Source organism: Podarcis muralis, chromosome 7 (genome assembly GCF_964188315.1).
Source record: "Podarcis muralis chromosome 7, rPodMur119.hap1.1, whole genome shotgun sequence".
NCBI classification, from domain to species: Eukaryota; Metazoa; Chordata; class Lepidosauria; order Squamata; family Lacertidae; genus Podarcis; species Podarcis muralis.
The window spans coordinates 12,329,388-12,350,233 of record NC_135661.1 but is presented as its reverse complement, the minus strand read 5'-3'; the positions used below and the strand labels follow the sequence as shown (position 1 = coordinate 12,350,233).

Below are 20,846 nucleotides of genomic sequence, written 5' to 3'. Positions count from 1 at the left end.
TGAGACTCAACTACGCTGGGTGATTTATTTATTAAGAATAAACCAGTCAACAGACTGCTGGCCCACAAATCTTTTTCTAGCCTGTCTGTCTGAACATCCCCAATATGCTGGTCATGTGTGAACCAGAAACATAACTTGTGGAAAAACTCCTTCGTGGTTACCTGTAAGAATTAGTTAAAAGCAACAAGAAAAATGGTTGCCGACAAGCCTGACACATCTTGTCAGACACATAGGAGTCTGGTTGACTGCTTGTTCTCCCATTCCCAGAAAGAGTCCCTTGGCAGTAAACTTTATCTCTTTTGATTACCAACACACACACACACACACACACACAGAGAGAGAGAGAGAGAGAGAGAGAGAGAGAGGGAGAGAATGATTGCATCTTATGTGCATTTAACTTGCGTGATTTCAACCATGTGTGGTTGAAGGCAGGCTTGCTGAAATTGTGCAACTTAAACCCAAGCAAGCCGGAGAGCTTGCAAGTTCTTTTGCACTGAGTCCGTTTGGGGTTATCCAGTGCAAAGAGAGTTGTTATGCTCTCTGATTTGCTTGTAGGGGCAAGGCCCATTCAGCTTTCCAGTTCTGGGATGCTTTTGCAAGATCACATGGGGAGATCCAGGTTCCCGTGTGATCTCGTATGAGCAACCCTAGCTTTCTGGAGCCAGCGCACTAAGAGACGTTATCCAGTGCAAAAAGAGCTTTAACCTCTCCGCCCTGCTTGCTGGGAAAGGTCCGTCTGGCACAAGAGCTCTGGGAGTACTGTGGATTCTCTCTGTACCCCCACCCACCCACTAGCCTACAACAGCTCCAAGGGTTTGGTTATATGTGATTTTCATGTATAACCCAGAACCCTTGGAACAGAACTTCTGCATAAGATGTGACCACGCTATCATGCATTCTTAGCTTCACCCTCTAAACTAGAGGTGGGGAGCCTCTGCTCTGTGGGTTGAATGTGACCCTCCCCAGATGTTGTTGGACTACAACTCCCATCACCCCTAGCTAGCAAGGCCAGAGCTCAGGAATGATGGGAGTTGTAGTCCAACAACATCTGGGGACCCACAGGTTGAGAACCGCTGCTCTAGCAACTGCCAGGCTGTTGGTGCTCTTCCCACACTACACCCCCTGACAACTTTGGCTGTCAGTGGCTCCTCAAGGTCTCAGATGGAAGTTCATTCGCAGCCCTGTTACACAAGATCTTTAAGGTGAATTTTCCATGGAGGAAACCTGGAATCTACAAGCAAAGCAGGTGCTCCACCTCTATTTATGGAGCGTAGTTCCTCGTTGGGAGTGGGCCTAGAAGAGTTGCTTTAATATGCAACCCTATCCAGCTGTAAATATCAGCAAGAAAGCCAAGATTTGTTCACTCATGACTATGCACTGCTTGATTTCTCTTCGTATGATGACTGACAGTTCAGTGTGCAAATGGGCTTCAGTGCAACGTATATGAAGGGAAGTGAGCGGGTAGCGCTGTGGTCTAAACCACTGAGCCCCTTGGGCTTGCCAATCAGAAGGCCAGCGGTTTGAGTCCGAGGGACGGGGTGAGCTACAGTTGCTCTATCCCAGCTCCTGCCAACCTAACAGTTTGAAAGCATAACAGCACGAGTTGATAGTTACCACAGTGGCGGGAAGGTAAATGGCGTTTCTGTGAGCTCTGGCACTCATCACGGTGTCCCGTTGCGCCAGAAGCAGTTTAGTCATGCTGGCCATATAACCTGGAAATCTGTCTGTGGATAAATGCTGGCTCCCTTGGCCTGAAGCAAGATGAGCACCGCATGGTCTGCACCCCACAGTCAAGTTTGACTGGACTAAACAGTCCAGGGGTCCTTTACCTTTACCTTATATGAAAGGACGTTGGAGAAAGAAAGGCTCTTTCTTTGGTGTTTCATCTGCAATGGCTCATTCACACACACACACACACACACACACACACACACACACACACACACAGCTGTTACCCAATACTGTAGCCGTGATGAGGGACAGGTTCGCACACACATTTGAATGTTGCATCCAGCAACTTGCACATGTGAAAGAAGTTACAGATAAATCAATGCAAAGAGAACTCTGCAGTCACAACACTCACTGCTAGTCAGCAAGCCTACAGAAATCAAGTCCCAGTGAGCCAGTTTTTATTAAAGTCACATGACCTGTACAGGTTAAAATGCAGAGCTAAATTAACAAGGAATAAAAGCCATCCAGTTTGTCCAGTTTAACTAATGCAGCCAGTCAGCTGAACTCTTAGGTGCACAGCAGTTTTTGAAAGTTAGTCATGCGCTCAGTAAGATATGGAATCTTGCCAGAAAAAAACAATGCATAACCAATCTTATCCAGGAGCTTGGGATGCAGGTACCAGCAAGGATCTCATGCAATGTACTGCTAAACAAACTAAACGCCACAGCTTAACATGATGTGTAAACATGGCAAAGTCCCAAATCAGAATGCAAGTCACACAAGACATATAAAGTCTTAGGGACTCCACACCTTACATGGGCACAATCAATATTGAAATGGAATTCTCCAAAATCTCCCTGCCCTAGATTAACACCACTGATAGAACACTGAATTTTGCAACCACAAACACTCTACGAGGTTGTGTTATGTTAAGAAACCAAGCCACAGACATGCATGTGAGAACCAGGTACAACTGATGGGACATGCATGTGGGAACCCACACAGGTAATCCAGCCTTAAGTTTCACGAGAAGCAGAAGGCATGGGAAGGGTAAATAGAGTGTACAGTTCTGGACACCTCACCTCAAAAAATATTATAGCGCTGGAAGGTAAAGGTAAAGGTACCCCTGCCCGTACGGGCCAGTCTTGACAGACTCTAGGGTTGTGCGCCCATCTCACTCTATAGGCCGGGGGCCAGCGCTGTCCGGAGACACTTCCGGGTCGCGTGACAAGCTGCATCTGGCGAGCCAGCGCAGCACACGCAAACGCCGTTTACCTTCCCGCCAGTAAGCGGTCCCTATTTATCTACAAGCACCCGGGGGTGCTTTCGAACTGCTAGGTTGGCAGGCGCTGGGACTGAACGACGGGAGCACACCCCGCCGCGGGGATTCGAACCACCGACCTTTCGATCGGCAAGCCCTAGGCGCTGAGGCTTTTACCCACAGCGCCACCCGCGTCCCTATAGCGCTGGAAAAGGTACAGCAAATGGCAACCAAAATGATCAAGGGGTTGGGACGACTCCCCTATGACAAAAGGTTACAGCACTTGGGGCTTTTTAGTTTAGAAATGATAAAGATGTGTAATATTATTTGTGGTCAGGAGACAGTGGATAGAGAAAGGTTTTTCTCCTTTTCTCATAATACTCAGGACCATCCAATGAAGTTGAATGTTGGAAGATTCAGGACAGAGGAAAGAAAGTCCCTCTTCGTGCAGCACACAGTTAAACTATGGAACTCACTGCCACAGGAAACAGTGATGGCCACCAGCTTGGATGGCTGCAAAAGAAGATTAGACAAATTCATGGAGAAGAGCGCTATTGATGGGTACTAGCTGCAAGGACTATCTTCTACTTCCACTGTCAGAGGAAGCATGTCTCCAAATACCGGTTCCTGGAAACCTCGTGTGGAGAGCGCACTATTGCACTCAGGTTCTGTGAGAACAGGACAATGGACTAGATGGGCCTTTGGACTGACCCAGCAGTGAGACTCCCCTTATGTCAGACCTAGTTCTCACAAACTGAAGAGCAGGTAACCCAGAACCTCAAGACTTCAGACAGATGCTGGTAAAGGTAAAGGTAAAGGGACCCCTGACCATTAGGTCCAGTCATGGTCGACTCTGGGGTTGCAGCGCTCATCTCGCTTTATTGGCCGAGGGAGCCGGCTTTCAGCTTCCGGGTCATGTGGCCAGCATGACTAAGCCGCTTCTAGCGAACCAGAGCAGCGCACGGAAACACCATTTACCTTCCCGCCAGAGAAGGTATCTACTTGCACTTGGATGTGCTTTTGAACTGCTAGGTTGGCAGGAGCAGGGACCGAGCAACGGGAGCTCACCCCGTCGCGGGGATTCGAACCGCCAACCTTCTGATCGGCAAGTCCTAGGCTCTGTGGTTTAACCCACAGCGCCACCTGCGTCCCAGCATGCTGGTACTTGCATGATAATGAAATGTTCCTCCATTAAATAAGAAGATCAGAAGAGCCTGATGGATCAGGCCAATGACCCATCTAGTCCAGTATTCTGTTCTCATAACGGCCAACCTGTGGGAACCCAGCAAGCGGGACCCAACCCCACAGCACTCTCTCTTCCTGTGGCTTCCAGCAACTGGAGCATTGCTGCCTGTACTGTGGAGGTAGAGCATAGCTTTCATAGCCTTTGATAGGCCTCGCCTCCTGCATGAATTTGTCCAATCCTCTTTTAAATTCACCTAGGTAGGCGGCCACCACTGACACCTGTGGAAGCCAGTTCCATAGTTTAACTACTGAGTTTATGAAGGAGGACTTCCTTTTGTGTGTCCTGAATCTTCCAACATTCAGCTTCATCGGATGTCCACAAATTCTTGTGTTTTGAGAGAGGAAGGAAAACTTTTATCTACGCTCTTCATGCCATGAACAATTTTATAAACTTTTATTATGTTACCTCTTACTCGTCTTTTCCGTAGGCTAAAAAGTCTTGAATGCTGCAACCTTTCTTCATAGAGTCGCTCCACCCCCTTGATCATTAAGGTTGCCCTTTTCTGAACGTTTTCCAACATTGCAATATCCTTTTTCAGGTGAGAACTGTACATGGTACAGTGGTACCTCTGGTTACCTGCTTAATTCATTCCAGAGGTCCATTCTTAACCTGAAACTGTTCTTAACCTGAAGCAATACTTTAGCTAATGGGGCTGCCACACCACCACCACCGCGCGATTTCTGTTCTCATCCTGAAGCAAAGTTCTTAACCCGAGGTACTATTTCTGGGTTAGCGGAGTCTGTAACCTGAAGCGTATGTAACCTGAAGCGTGTGTAACCCGAGGTACTACTGTATTCCAAATGCACTTGCAGCATAGATTTGTATAATGGCAATAAAATTATTACTGATAGGAAGCCTGCATGTCAGTAAAAAGGCTAACCTGAAACCTCCCTCCCTCTCACCTCAATTCCCAAGAAGCAGCACTCTGCATGGTGATGACACCAACACCTTCAGCCTGGAGGCAAAGAGACAAAAGGTCCAACTCCCTAACCATTGGCTAGAATTAGGCCCAGGGCCTGCCTCTCTGCCACCCAACTCAAGTATGGCCTTAATTTCACTACTGTTTGAAGAGGAAAAACAAGGCAATAATGAACACACAATGAGCTCTCAGCAGTAGTTTGTTCCCAAGCAGGCACTTTATCCTGTTTAGCCAACACAGTTCTGGTACACAACACACACACACAGCAAGGAGATCACAGCAAGAGAGCAAAACCCTTAGAGGAGCATGTGTGACTGATCATTTTCTCTGCCTTTCCCGTAAGGTAGATGGGGTGGGGAACCCTCGGGCCAAACAGGCAAACTAAGTACATGCTTAAGGCACCAGCAAGGCAAGGGCAGGCACACAATGAGGGTTTTTCCAATGACATTTGGTATTTCAAGAAAAACATCAAAGTAGTCACAGTAGGAGAAATCAGAGCTTGTTAGACTTCCTTACCCTCCACTCCACACTCTTCCTCCATTTTTATGTTCCTTAGGTTCATTTTATGTTCTTGGCTTATTACTTAATCCCCACCTAAACCAGGGCACGTCCTACAAACGTATGTCAAAATAATGTGAGGCAATCAGATCCAGTGATTGATTGATTTTAAAGTTTAGTATTGTTTTTGTTTCAAATTACAGAAGGGAAGTACCATAATCTTTTCAGTGCTTAAAGGTAAAGGTACCCCTGCCCGTACGGGCCAGTCGTGTCCGACTCTAGGGTTGTGCGCCCATCTCACTCAAGAGGCCGGGGGCCAGCGCTGTCCGGAGACACTTCCGGGTCACGTGGCCACCGTGACAAAGCTGCTCTGGCGAGCCGGCACCAGCGCAGCACACGGAAACGCCGTTTACCTTCCCGCTATAAAGCGGTACCTATTTATCTACTTGCACTTAGGGGTGCTTTCGAACTGCTAGGTGGGCAGGAGCTGGGACCGAACGACGGGAGCTCACCCCGCCGCGGGGATTCGAACCGCCGACCATACGATCGGCAAGTCCTAGGCACTGAGGTTTTACCCACAGTGCCACCCGCGTCAGTGCTTAGGGGCCTCTAAAGTTCTTAATCTGGCCCTGCCCCTCTCCAAGGCACATACCCTTTCCTGCTCCCACACCTTGCAGGCAAAGGGCGTTCTCTGTAGTGGCACTTTCCCTATGGAATGCCCTCCCATCAGATGTCAAACAGATAAACAACTATTTGACTTTCAGAAGACATCTGAAAGCAGTTCAGGGAAGTTTTTAATGGTTGACATTTTATTGTGTTTTTAATATTTTGTTGGGAGCCACCTAGAATGCCTGGGGCATATATCGGTGGCATATTACATACATACATACATACATACATACATACATACATACCCTGTTCCATTGCTCTCCTCCAGTGCTTTTGCTTGTCTGGAAGTGTGTCCTTGAACTGCAATAATACCTCTTGCTTGCCTGCATGGAGTTGGATTTTTGCATGGCTGGAAAGTAATCTACCACACAATCCTAAGAGTTAGCTCTGTAACTCCACCAACTTTTGCCTCTGGAGGTCCCACTCACCACTGGCATGTGTCCCCACACAAAGGTTCCTCATGAGCCAATGCAGCCACTGGATCATAAAAGGCCCCTCACCTCTGTCCATGAGAGCATCCTATTGCTGAATCAGGTTTCTTCAGAACACAAAAGCCATTCAACATTGGGAGACACTTATCCACAGATTTATCAGAAAACCTTAACCTTGAAGGCCTGCTAAAGTCAGAGGCAGCCTTCCCTGATCTGCTGCCTTCCAGATGTGTTGGACTACAACTTTCATCCCAGCCAACATAGCTAATGCTGGCTAGGGCTGATGGGAGTTGTAGTCCCAGCCTATCAGGAAGGCTGCTCTAGAGCAATCCTTTGTGCAAGAGTCTTTCACATGAGATAGTTTATATAAGCCAGGTTTGGGGAACCTCTGGCCCTCCAGATACTGCTGAATCACAATTCCCATAATTCCTCATTGTTGGGCCCTGCTGGCTGTAGCGGATGGAGTCCACCAACATCTGGAGGACCACAAGTTCCCCAGCCCTGACACTGGAAGTCAGGTTAAGCTTTTAACTGGGTCAAGCTGGTTGTAATGCAGTAGATTAGAGGTCAAGTTGTAAAGTCCCTGTTTCAAATCTCATCTCCCACCATATCCTCATGTGGTGGCCTCAGTAAGGCACTACCTTCCTGGTCTCAGCCTTCTATCTACAATTGAAGATGGACATAGAAATCTAACAAATAGAACTGGCCTGCCTTGAGAGGCTGCGCCGAGGATTACCTAAAATGACAGGCATGGGATGGGCATATTTCAACATTTGAAATACACCATATAATGCTAACTGCCATTGTCTGTAACAAAACATGTGAACTTAGAATTTTAATCACTTTTCCCCATTTTATAACATGCACTGATCCAAGAAGCCCATTACAAGTAAGAGGCCAAAATGCAGGATCATGTTTCCTCCTCCAGGCTCACACAGAACATTCAGAGCTGATCATGGAAGGGTTCGTTTTTTAATCCTACTTTTTGTCCAAAGAGCTCAAGATGGTATACACAGATATCCTCTCCACCTTTATTTATCACAACAACCCTTTCAATGTAGGTTAGACCAAGGGTTCACCTGGAGAATCTCATGGCCAAATGGGAGCCCCTGGGCATTTCTGGCCCCAAATTCAACATTCTAACCGATACACCAATTGAGCCCACATGGACCATACTTTGTGTGTTGAGGTTCTCCACCAAAAGAGGTCACCAGAGGACACTGTAGATTATATATATATTTGCCTAATGATTAGACACCATGCATTAAAAGCTACATTTAAACACATACTTTTTACAGTCACCCCTCCTACCTTTCACACAGCATCTACTTTATGGGTGGCCTCATAGAAGAGGGTGCACATTTTCTGAGAAATGCTTTTGGTGTCCAAACCTGGGGTGAGTGAATAAAAACTTTCAGGTGATTTTGCCCTCTCCACTGAAGCTTAGTTAATTCTGCAGGCTCAGACCAGTTTAAGACACATCCCCAAAAACCATGGCTACCAAGCCACCCAAAGCTGTCTTTGTGTTATTCATTTATGTTCTTCACCCCTAATCCCTATTATTCCTTGACCATTTCAGGAGCCCCTAAGCATGCCTTGAAAACACACGAACTACTATCTATCCATGCACATGCACCCAACCTTGCTCTTTCCAAATCAAATATGCACCAGAAATCTCAGTCACAACATTTATCTTCCTCTTAAAGCACCACCCTGAGAACAGGAGAGCTCCAGGGAGGAAGGCACAAACGACGCCATGGAGAGGGAGAGGAGCAGTTCAACAAATTTTGGAGGAGAGAATCCTCCCAGTACAAGGTACAGATCATTTCCTGCTCCTGTCAACATCACATGGAGGATCTGCCGGCAAGTTATTTAATCATCTTCAAATGAGGTCCTCTGTTTCCTGCGGAACAACTTACGTAGTAAGCATGAGGAAGGCAGAGCGTATCTGTAGCTTAGTCCTGAGAGCACCTCATAGCCAGGGCCTTGTCAGAAGCCAGTAGAGGCAGGTACACAGTAGGCAATTCAGTCAAAATAGTGCCTCGCCATTTTTTATTGGCTTTGTTATTTTTGGAGAGAGAGAGAGAGAGAGAGATGACGAGGGCTGGCTTTTTGCCCACTCCCTATCTCTACTCAGAAAAATGCCTGCGGCAATTCACCATAACCAGCAGCCTTTGGCTTGCTCTAGGTGAGCATCAGCCTTGGATTCAACACACTCAAGCATCTTTTTCCAAAAAAAACAAACGCTTCGTGAAAAACACTGTTCTTTGTAAATGCAGCCACACTGTCCCTTCGGGAAAGCCAGCTCAATAAAATTTACCTTGGCACAGGGATACAGTGAAAACAACAACCCTCTCAAATACCTCTACCCAGTTCTGCTAATAGGGGTCTTTCTTTCTTAGTAACTCAGGTCTTATGCAATGTATTATAAATTCTAAACTGCACATTTCCCCCTCTTTTTAAAGAGATGCTGTCCAATTACTGACTCCATGCAAGGCCTAAATAATACTACAATTGTGAAGGTCAAAGCTAAAGTTCCATATATAATTTGGGTTTTTTTCTACACTGGGGAGTGGTGGGGGAAGACAAAGATTCCCTGAGGTATCTCAACATTCTAGCTAGACTGCACCAAATCAAGTTGAAGTAAAAAGCCAAGGGCTTTCTGCACTGCAAACTTTACGGGTGATCTTTATGGACCCCTGTAGGAATCTCCTTTAGTCCTTAAAATGTCACCCAGATTTCTGTGGGCCACAACCCCCAAGGTAAGCATGCATCTTACATGTGTGCTTTGCGCTTGCTACATGAAGGCACCATGAATAAATGACAAATTTATCCCTATGCATCCAATTATCCCTTTACTTAATAGCACTCAAACAAGGGGGGGAGGGGAGAGCATGAAAGGAAACAATTCACCCCCTTAATATATGCACCAATGCAGCCTGCCATATTACATAATATTGTTGCCAATGGGGGGGGGGGGAGTTTTCCAACTTATATACGGTTAACCCTGTTAGCTGGTTCTATTTATTTGCATTTGTAGAAACTGGCGTTCCAAACCATTTTTTTTAATTGTTAATTAAAACGCAGAATAGGCAGTAGCCACCAATGCTACCATTTATTAATTTGCCTTGACACAACATTCTAGTCCTTTTAATAAGCAAAGGTGGCACCCATGTAAAGCGGCACGTTTTCTTGAAAGGAGTCAGAATGGAAATTGTGTGTGTGAACATTCAAAGAAGGGTTAAGAATCTGCTTCCATTCATTTGTGGAGATGTTAAGAGAGGAGGAGGGGGTAGGGGAAGGCAAGGCAAAACTCCCATCAGCTGCATCTTACCTTCTGCCAGAACTTCATCCACAGTCACCTGACACCTCCCAATGTTGAACACCCGGCCTATGTATCCACTCCCAGGCCCAGTGCTACTGCCACTCCCTCCGAGGGTCCCAGAACCGGCCCCAGAGCCACCCTGCTCTCGCCGGGAGTCAAAAAACTTCTTCATGGCTCCAAGAGTGCGCAGCCTAAACACTTTTAGCTTAGCAAGTCCAGTATGACACACAAACACCCCAAATATATATATATAATTGTGTGTTTGCGTGTATATTCTATATATGTGTGTGTGTGTGTGTCTATGTACACAGCTCTTGACGTCTTGAAGCAAGACAAAAATTAATCCCTTTGCGGCAAAATATCTTCTTTTTCCTTAGAGGTCATATGCTTTGTTCCCTCTCGCCCACTCCAGGAAGGCAGAGCTTGGGTGTTATTCAGACCTGTTGGGAGGAAGAGACAGAATTAGAGGCTTTTGCCATTTGCTCCAACTGTCTAATAATATTAAAAACAGCATCACCACCCTCTCTGGAGAGAAATATCTCCCTCAGGCGGGGCGGGGGGGGGGGAGGAATCCCTTACTCGCACCCCCCCCCCGAAAAAGCATCCCTTCTTTCTACTCTTGAGGTGCCCGCAAAGAAAATAGGGGGGTCCCTTTGCCCGGGGAAAGGGTACGCGTCGTGATGATGACGGCCCCCTTCTCTCCCGCGCCAAGAGTCGTGGGGAGGGGAGAGCCTACTTTTGGGACCCACCGCCCCAGCAAGGCAGGAGAGGGGGTGCCCAGCTGCTGCCCCTACCGCTACCGCTGCATGAGCCGGGGGGGGGGGGGGAGAGAGAGAGAGAGAGAGAGAGAGAGACCCGGCCTGGCCACACTGTTACCATGTCCGCTTCCGCTGCGGGCGCCGCTCCGGCCCTGCAGCATCGCTACAAAGTGGCAGCCGGAGGAGCGCCGCCGGCCGGGCTGAGCAGGAGGGGGAGCCGCTGCGGAGGAGGAGGAGGAGGTGGAAGAGCGTCAAGGGAGGCTGGGGCTGGCCGGGGGGAGACCATGCCGAGCCTTCCTCCGCTCGCGGCCCCCGCCGACCAGGAAATGAACTGCCACAGGAAGTCCCAGTTCCAGAAAAGCTGGGGGGGGGGGAGAAAGGGAGGGAGTCGGCGGGCGAGAGGAAGGAGGGCGGAAGAGGGAGGAGGAATCCTCAACGCGCCGCCCCTCCCTTTTAACCCCTTCCCAGCCAGGGAAGCCAGGCAAGCACGCAGCCCTCCCCCTCTGTCCTCAAACAGAAGCGACGGGTCCGTGAAATAATTCCACCAACAAAACTAGAGGGGATTTTATTTTTTGTTAAGGGGACTTCACATTTACTTCCTCCCTTCCTCCTCCTCTCCCCCCCCCCCGTATAAATTGCAACAGACGTTCTGGCCGCGTTCCCTTCTGGGAAGGGTAGTTTTTCCTCCCTGCCTGCGGGATCTCTGGCAACCTCGTCGAGTCGCAGGACTACAAGTCCCAGATGACGCCGGGCGGAGGATTGTTGGGTGGGAGCTTGTGAGTAATGGATTTACTGTATTAATTTATCGCTATCTGTCACACTCACACAGAGGAGTGCATGAAGTACATGTTTTGTAAAAAAAATCCTTCCTTCCTGCTCCCTTCCTATAAATTCTAATTGTTATTGATACAAAATACTTTTTACTTATGGCCACCAATCTAAGCAATGCATATGCATATGAAATCATATGCTGTAATAAGTGTAATAAATTTACTATATACACTTTGACACAGCTTTGTTAATATATTCAGAACCGTTTATCTGTTTATTGTTGTTTTATTTTTTATTTATATAATCGTTGCATGTTACAAAACACACACTGTTACAAAACACACACACACACACACACACACACACAACTGTACATCTTTTGTACAGCACCTGATACATCAACAGTTTTTAGATAGTAATTCGTTCAGGCAGGGATCTGTTTACCCCAAACTCATGATTGATTGGGATTAGCAAATTGCCCAAAATTCATTGTCGATCAGGACTGTGAATGGATTTGATTAACAGTATTAGTAGTAAAATTAAAAATGGTTTAAGGTATCAGATCCATGTCCGAGGAAGAACACTGTTGGTGTTGACGAAGTTATATTGATATTAAACAAATTCTAGGAGAAATAAAACCGTTATATTAGATGCCCATCTGAGCAAGACCGTTGTATGCCTCTAAAATCTTTCCGGTTTGACCACCACCCACCTCAGTTCCTTACTATTTTATACAGTGGTATCTCTGGATGCGAACGGGATCCGTTCCGGAACCCTGTTCGCATCCTGAAGCGAACGCAACCCGCATCTGCGGGTCGTGATTCGCCGCTTCTGTGCATGTGTGTGACGTCATTTTGAGCATCTGCGCATGCACAAGCAGTGAAACCTGGAAGTAATGCGCTCTGTTACTTCCGGGTTGCCGCGGAGCGTAACCTGAAAACGCTCAATCTGAACCACATTTAACCCGAGGTATGACTGTACAGCCATTGGATGCTGTGACAAAACATCTGGAGGGCACCCTAGGGATCACTTCCAGTGCTGTGATCCTCAACTCTTAACATTTCTATACTGTAAATTGGACTATCAGTGTGGATTAGCCAGACTGATGAGTCAGTTTGTGGGATTTTAACAGCATTGTTGTCTACATTTGAGAACATCTCCAGTATTGTAGACAATACAGTACTGAGGTAGGTGAACCAGTGGTCTGACTCTGTGTATGGCAGCTTCCCATGTTCCTATCTGCTGGAGTTAAGTTGTACGTGCAACCTTATTCTGTAGTGGACTTTGGGCTTTCAAATTTCAGTGGCAACCTGTGCAATGCACTGCCTTCCCCCACCCCACCTCACCTCTCACCTTCCATTCTAAGTCAATGTTGCAGCACCCTCTCAACTCAGTGCGGGAGAACCGGTTGCGCTCCCCTAAATCCACCTTTGACCTCATTCCAAATAAACCACATCCCAGGCTAAGTGCCACACGCCTTGAAACCTCACTGCTTGGAGAACCGGGGGGCCCATAACAATAGCATGGTGAACAGCTGTTCACATTATCTTATCCTTTAAAAGAAGATGTAAAGGAGCAACACAGAACCCCCTTCTTTGACAGCAGCAGGATGCGCCACCCACTCTCTAGCTGATCCAGCAAGCTGCCATTGCTGTGGCAGGAGGCAAGGAAGAGACATCCACACAAAAGCACTCTAGATATATAAGAAGGTGTGAGAGTCTGGAAGGTTGAAGGAAGGAGAGAGAGAGAGAGAGAGAGAGAGAGAGAGAGAGAGAGAGAGAGATGGAGATGAAATGGGAGAATGCATTGCCAGGGGTTGGACCAGATAACCCCTTGGGTCCCTTCCAACTCTACAGTCTATTGTTCTACAGAGAACAATAAAAAGGTAAAGGTAAAGGTAAAGGTACCCCTGCCTGTACGGGCCAATCTTGACAGACTCTAGGGTTGTGCGCCCATCTCACTCAAGAGGCCGGGGGCCAGCGCTGTCCGCAGACACTTCTGGGTCACGTGGCCAGCGTGACAAGCTGCATCTGGCGAGCCAGCGCAGCACAGGGAACGCCGTTTACCTTCCCGCCAGTAAGCGGTCCCTATTTATCTACTTGCACCCAGGGGTGCTTTCGAACTGCTAGGTTGGCAGGCGCTGGGACCGAGCAGCGGGAGTGCACCCCGCCGCGGGGATTCGAACCGCCGACCTTTCGATCGGCAAGCCCTAGGCACTGAGGCTTTTACCCACAGCGCCACCCGCGTCCCACAGAGAACAATAGAGGACAGGAAAAGCTACACTCCATTTTTGGAACCTGACAGGCAAGGAGGAGAGAATTCACTAGTGTGCAATTGTCATTACTCTGGAATACAGTGGTACCTCTGGTTATGGATTTAATTCGTTTTGGGGTGCCATACACCCCCCAAAAAATCTAACTAGAGGCGCTGCTTCTGCACACGGCGCAACAGAGCGCTTCTGCACACACACGCGGCGCAATAGAGAGCGCTTCTGCGCATGCGTGAGCGGCGAATACACTTCTGGGTTTGCCGGGTGTGCCGCAGCCATAACCCGAAGATTCCGTAACCTGGAGGTTATGCAACATTGTACCACTGTACCTTGTTTCCACCAGCAGGATTACACTGGTGCCACTTCCAAATGCTACTCTGCTGGTGTAACTGTGGCACAGGATTGTGCCTTAAATGGAGACATTGGGCTTGTATCCAGCTAAGTCCAAACTCAGAGCAGACCCATTGAAATTAAAAATTTTAAATTAGGCGTTCCATTAACTTCAATGGGTCTACTCTGAGTAGCACTAGCATTTACTACAACCCTTCATTTTCCTGTTTTTAAAAGAAAAACACCAGCCAATTGATATTCATTCCAGAAATACAGGCTACTATAATATGGAGATTTTCTGCAGTGGGAAGATGGATTTTTCTGGTCAAACAAAACTTTTTCCATATTGAAACAAAAACATTGCACAAATGTTGTTTCCAACGCTTGCATATAAAATATAGTATGATACTTGAGAGAGAACCAACTGTTCCACATCAAGAACTCTGATTATATAGCTGATTAGTTAACACCTTATTAGTATGGGCTGTAGGTTTACAAACAACTTGTTCCTGGTTTCATATTGAACAGAATGAGATGGGTTGAAGGACTCTAGAGGCATCATTTCGTATGGCAATTAAGAAGAAAAAACCTCAAACAATTAAGAATCACCTGTAATTAACATTAAACATTGAGTGCCGTGTCCTTTGACTCATATCCAAACTGCAAACATTTATTTATTTACAGTACATATAGTCCCCTCCTCACTGAATGTTTTAAATTCCAGAGCAGAGAACAAAGTAATAAAAACAGAGAAAAATAATACACAAAAATTACAGAATCATATAAATAGGTAAAGGTAAAGGTACCCCTGCCCGTACGGGCCAGTCTTGACAGACTCTGGGGTTGTGCGCCCATCTCACTCAAGAGGCCGGGGGCCAGCGCTGTCCGCAAACACTTCCGGGTCACGTGGCCAGCGTGACAAAGCTGCATCTGGCGAGCCAGCGCAGCACACGGAACGCCATTTACCTTCCCGCTGGTAAGCGGTCCCTATTTATCTACTTGCACCCGGTGGTGCTTTCGAACTGCTAGGTTGGCAGGCGCTGGGACCGAGCAGTGGGAGCGCACCCCGCCGCGGGGATTCGAACCGCCGACCTTTCGATCGGCAAGCCCTAGGCCCTGAGGCTTTTACCCACAGCGCCACCCGCGTCCCATATAAACAGGACTAATAAGCAATTAAACAATTCTATCATAAGGTAAACAAGAAAAATTACAATAACATACATTAATATTTCCAATTTAACAAATGTTGAAGAGTGGTTCCTCAGCTATTCAGCCACAGCAGCAGTCAGGAGTCAACCACATCACAAGGCATTTTTCTTACCTGCCCTGTCACAAGACAGCAGCAGCAAGCAGCACAGGGTGTGCAAGAGGAAGCTTGGGGGGCAAGATACTTTGCATTTAACATGCAAGCTTCAGAGGGTCAAATCCCATGCTAGGAGAGGCAAAGCCCATCCAGCCATAGCTGAACCAATTGGAATGAGTGCTGTATTGACCAGCGGCCTGGCTCCTACAGGGCATCTCCAGGTAAGAGGTGGTCATGGACAACTGTTTCTTGTCAGAGGGAGGGGGGCCATTGGTCTGGCTCTCTATAAGGAAGCCTTTTCTACCCCCAGGTGTCTTTTGAAAAAGGATTGGGGAATGGTTCTTACGATGAATTATTAGTTGATTAAAAAACGAATTGAGGCAGGAGAGCCAGTGTGGTGTAACGGTTAGAGCATTGGACTATGAGCTGGAAGACCAGGGTTCAAATCCCCACTCAGCTACATGAAGCTCACTGAGTGACTTTGGGCCAGTCACTGCCTGTCTGTCTAACCTACCTCACCGGGTTGTTGGGAGGACAAAATTGGGATGGGAGAACCATGTACACCACATTGAGTTCCTTGGAAAAAAGGTGGTGTTTAAATGTTTTAAATCACTTCGGCATCCATCCTCCCTCTGAGCACCTGGAGAGGTCTGCCTCCCCACAGTCCAGGTAACCTGCATGAGCAACAGATGAGGGCCCATCATGTTTTTGAACCCATCAAGCTCCCCACCCGCATGTCAGAATCTCACCATGAAGGCAGGTGGAGACAGAGCAGTGAGGTTCCTCCCTAGTAAGAAATATACAGTGGTACCTTGGGTTACAGATGCTTCAGGTTACAGATGCTACAGGTTACAGACTCTGCTAACCCAGAAATAGTACCTCAGGTTAAGAACTTTGCTTCAGGATGAGAAAAGAAATCGTGCTCTGGTGGCGCGGCGGCAGCAGGAGGCCCCATTAGCTAAAGTGGTGCTTCAGGTTAAGAACAGTTTCAGGTTAAGAACAGACCTCCAGAATGAATTAAGTTCTTAACCTGAGGTACCACTGTAAAACACACACATAGCAAGAGTGAAGTCTTTATTGCAGGGCATGTGGGAAAATCACGTTCTTTCCCTTTAAAACGGGATTATACAAATTAATGGGCGGTAAGAGTATCTGTATTCTCTGCCTCCACAGCTGGAGGCAGCAATTCCTGAATACCAATTGCTGGAGACCATAGGAGGGAAGGAGGTTCTTGTGCTCGGATTCTGCTTGTGGGTTCCCAAAGGCATCTGGCTGGCCACTGTGAGAACAGGATGCTGGACTAGATAGCACCTGTTCCCCACATCCCTTGCCTACCTGGGTGGCGGTGCTCCGGCACCCCCTGTTGGTAGAGTGGAGGTTTTTAACTGACATACACCGATGGGGGTGTGCTATGGTTGGGTGGTGAACTATTAATACAATCTTTAAATAATCTTCCCAACAATACTATACTAGCTACTATGGATGTGGAATCTCTGTATACCAACATCCCACACAACGATGGTTTACAAGCTATAAGGAACACCATTTCAGATAAAACCACAGCGGACTTTGCCACCAAACTCTGCCAATTTGTCCTTACCCACAACAACTTCAAATTCGGTGATGACCTGTTCCTTCAGATCAGCGGCACAGCAATGGGCACCCGCATGGCCCCACAGTATGCCAACATCTTCATGGCAGATTTAGAACAACGTTTCCTAAACTCCTACCCACTCAAACCTCTCTTGTACCTGCGATACATTGACGATATTTTTATCATCTGGACACATGGTCAACAGACCCTGGACACCTTCCACCAGAAATTCAATGATTTTCACCCCACAATCAACCTAACAATGAATCAATCTATGCAAGAAATACATTTTTTGGACACTACTATAAAAATACAGGATGGGCGCATAGACACCACCTTATACCGTAAACCAACTGACCGACAAACATATCTACATGCCTCTAGCTACCATCCCAAACATCCCAAACCGTCCATTGTATATAGCCAGGCACTACGTTACAGCCATATCTGTTCCAATCCTACAGACAGAGACTCTCACCTAAGAGATCTACAGCAAACCTTTTTAGAACTAAAATACCCAGCAGATGAAGTTAGACAACAGATCAACAGAGCCAGACTGAGACCCAGAGAGAACTTGCTGCAAGACAGACCCAAAAAAGAAAATAACAGAACACCTCTAGTCATCACATACAGGTCCCAAGTTAAAACAGTACAACGCATCATCAGAGATCTACAACCTCTCCTGGACAATGACAGTTCTCTTTCTCAAGCTCTGGGAGGAAGACCTTTCATTGCCTACAGACAGCCACCCAATCTTAAACAACTCCTAACCCACAATAATACTACAACCAGACTTAACACGGACACTGGCACCAGAGCCTGCAATAAACCCAGAGGCCAACTTTGCTGCCACATACACCCGGACAACACCATTACTGGCCCCAACAACATCACTCATACCATCTCAGGACTATTTAATTGCTCATCGTCTAACATTGTGTATGCCATCAAATGCCAACAGTGTCCTTCAGCTCTCTATATTGGACAAACAGGCCAAACCTTACGCCAAAGAATAAACGGACATAAATCTGACATCAAGAATCACAAGACAGAGAAACCAGTAGGAGAACACTTCAATCTCCCAGGACATTCTATACAAGATCTCAAAGTAGCTGTTTTACTACAAAGGAATTTCAGAAATAGACTGGAAAGAGAAGCTGCTGAATTGCAACTCATTACCAAACTTAAAACCATGGAGAGACCTGGTCTGAACAAAGACATTGGATTCTTATCTCATTATACATGACTAAGCCATTTTTCACCTTCTCACCCCTTGCTTTTTCCTGTAAGACCTATTGCAGTCGTTAAGAGTCGTCAACAGGCTCATCACAGCTATCTGCCAATCACCCATTCCCACCACCCTTCTGAGTAATACCCCTCCCCACCTTCTCACTATATAGAAGGATCTGGCAACTTCTGTTTCAGTGTATCTGAAGAAGTGTGCATGCACACGAAAGCTCATACCAAGAACTAACTTAGTTGGTCTTTAAGGTGCTACTGGAAGGAATTTTTTTTTATCAATTATTGTAATTGTCTTTCATGGATGCCAAGTGAAAGTAAATACTTGAGTACTCAGAGGATGCTTGACATGCAAATTGGAAATACAGTTTTGGGGAAGCAAACTTGTTTTGGGTGGAGAAAAACATCTAGCTCACCTCCTAGCTCATAAAACTCTATGGAATGAGGCTTCTGAGCCTATCCTAGCAGCAGCCTGCATTTTGTTTGGGAGGCCCCCATTTGGAGAATCAGGGCGCCAGCAGCTTCATACAATACCCGCTTTTACTCCCTTATTGACCAAACTTTCCAGACAGTTCAGCGTTTTGTAACTGGAAATCTGCCAGACTTGGAGAAATCTCATAAATGCCAAGATTATCCTGAACCACTGGTCAGCCCCACCTGTGGAGCAATAGTGACCTCTTGTGAGCAGCAGGACGAAAACCAGTGTCCTGCATTTCCTCCTTAAATCTGTATCCTTGCAATACAGTACTGCTCTTTTCCCCACCCCCAATTCTTAACCTGCTTTGGCTTCTTAAGGTGGAAGGAATGGTTGTGAGTCACACCCTAGTAAAGAAAAAATAGCAGAACTCATATTCTGCTTCATTCCACCATCAGCAGTCCATCGTTGTCTCCTACACTTTGCTTTACTTATAAGATTAAATGTACAATTTATTGTAATTTGGAAGGTCAGATAAAATTACAAAAGAGAATGCCTTTTTTTTAAAAAAAGCAGCTACTGACCCGAACCCCTTTCTTCTGGGGTTTTTCCAATGTTCCATCCTTTTCACTGTACCTGTTCTGCCAAGCAACATTGACTGCAGCAGTGGGATGGATAGTGCAGAGTGGATGGATTGGTCACATGAGTTGCCAGAGGGGCTGGTTGGTTGGTTGGTTGGTTGGTTGATTGATTGATTGATTGACTGATTGGATTGAATTTATATAGAGTGGTACCTCGGGTTAAGTACTTAATTTGTTCCGGAGGTCCGTTCTTAACCTGAAACTGTTCTTAACCTGAAGCACCACTTTAGCTAATGGGGCCTCCTGCTGCCGCCGCGCCGCCAGAGCACGATTTCTGTTCTCATCCTGAAGCAAAGTTCTTAACCTGAAGCACTATTTCTGGGTTAGCGGAGTCTGTAGCCTGAAGCGTATGTAACCCGAGGTACCACTGTACTGCTCTGTACTGAGGTTGGCTCAGGCAGGAGGCAGGTTTTAAATTCATATGGTGCTCCCTTTACCGTGGTTTTGCTGTGCCCAAGGCCCCATCTGCCCTCTATATTGTTGAAAGCAGCATCGTATCACTTTAAATGGTCATGGCTTAGAATCACAGAATTATAGAGCTGGAAGGGACCCTAAGTGTCATCCAGGTCAACCCCCTGCAATGCTTTCCCAAAAGCATCCTGGGAATTGTAGTTTGTTGAACTACAATGCCCTTCACAGAGCCCCCAATTTGCAGGGCGATTTACCAACCCACCCCCTCTTTCCCAAGGAATTCTAGGAACAGCAGCTGGGGGGGGGATAACAACTTGCAGCACCCTTAAGCAGTGGCGTAGCGTGGGTTGTCAGCACCCGGGGCAAGGCAAGTAATTTGCGCCCCCTAACCCGTGGATTTGCGCCCCCTAACCCGTGGATTTGCGCCCCCTAACCTGTGGATTTGCCCTAACCCCAGATGTTGCGCCCGGTGCGGCCGGCCCCCCCTGCACCCCCCACGCTACGCCACTGCCCTTAAGAAACTGCAGCTACTAGAATTCTTCAATATATGATGTGAAGGGAGCCAGAGACTCTGACCCTAGACAGCATCCCATCTCAAATTCAACAAAGATTGACCCATAAAAAAGTTCCTTGAGAAGAGGGACTGGTGGCTAAAACCCTCTGAGGGAATCGCAGCTCTGCGAGAGGACTAGGGGGGTCTCCTAACAGCTCCTGTCGCCCTTGAGAAACTACAGTTCCCGGGCGACTTTGAGGGAAGCTGTGCCTGTTAAAAGCGGCACCATAGTGCTTTAAATGGATGGTGCGGATGGCACACTATATGGCGCCTTTATCTACTTTGCTATTGGGGGGTTGCCTGCTTTTGGGATGGGGGGGTGGAGTTACACATTTGTTTTGCTTCGGTTTTCGTTACGTATTTCGTGTTCTCATCTTGTGCTTTTATGCTACGGACACCCCCAAATTGAATATAGCAATAAAACAGCTGCCAGCTTTCCTCACTCAAGCTCGATGTCCCGCCAGCGTGGTGCAGCCGTGGTTAGTGCAGGGAGGAGGAGGCCCCGGGTTCAAATCCCGCCTCAGCCTCGGCGTCCTCCTCAG

The 20,846-nt window shown here is 47.1% G+C and overlaps 1 protein-coding gene across 20 annotated transcripts in view; it reads right to left on the bottom strand.

Moving 5' to 3' along the window:
• The window catches only part of AAK1 (AP2 associated kinase 1), a 109,592-nt gene extending 88,822 nt beyond the window's left edge, over positions 1–20,770 (bottom strand). For 9 of the 20 annotated variants that reach the window (XM_028741159.2, XM_028741163.2, XM_028741162.2 and 6 more), the window contains exons 1-2: positions 10,897–11,129; positions 10,030–10,460 (exon numbers count right to left, since the gene is read on the bottom strand). In XM_028741159.2, coding sequence (XP_028596992.2) covers positions 10,030–10,192 — 163 coding nt within the window. In that variant the 5' untranslated portion in view covers positions 10,193–10,460; positions 10,897–11,129. Of the gene's footprint in view, positions 1–8,006; positions 8,087–10,029; positions 10,461–10,896; positions 11,131–20,747 lie in introns of those variants that run through there. The other 11 variants (XM_028741151.2, XM_028741155.2, XM_028741156.2 and 8 more) reach the window with 4 other exon arrangements.
• Between the last annotated feature and the right edge of the window lie 76 nt (positions 20,771–20,846).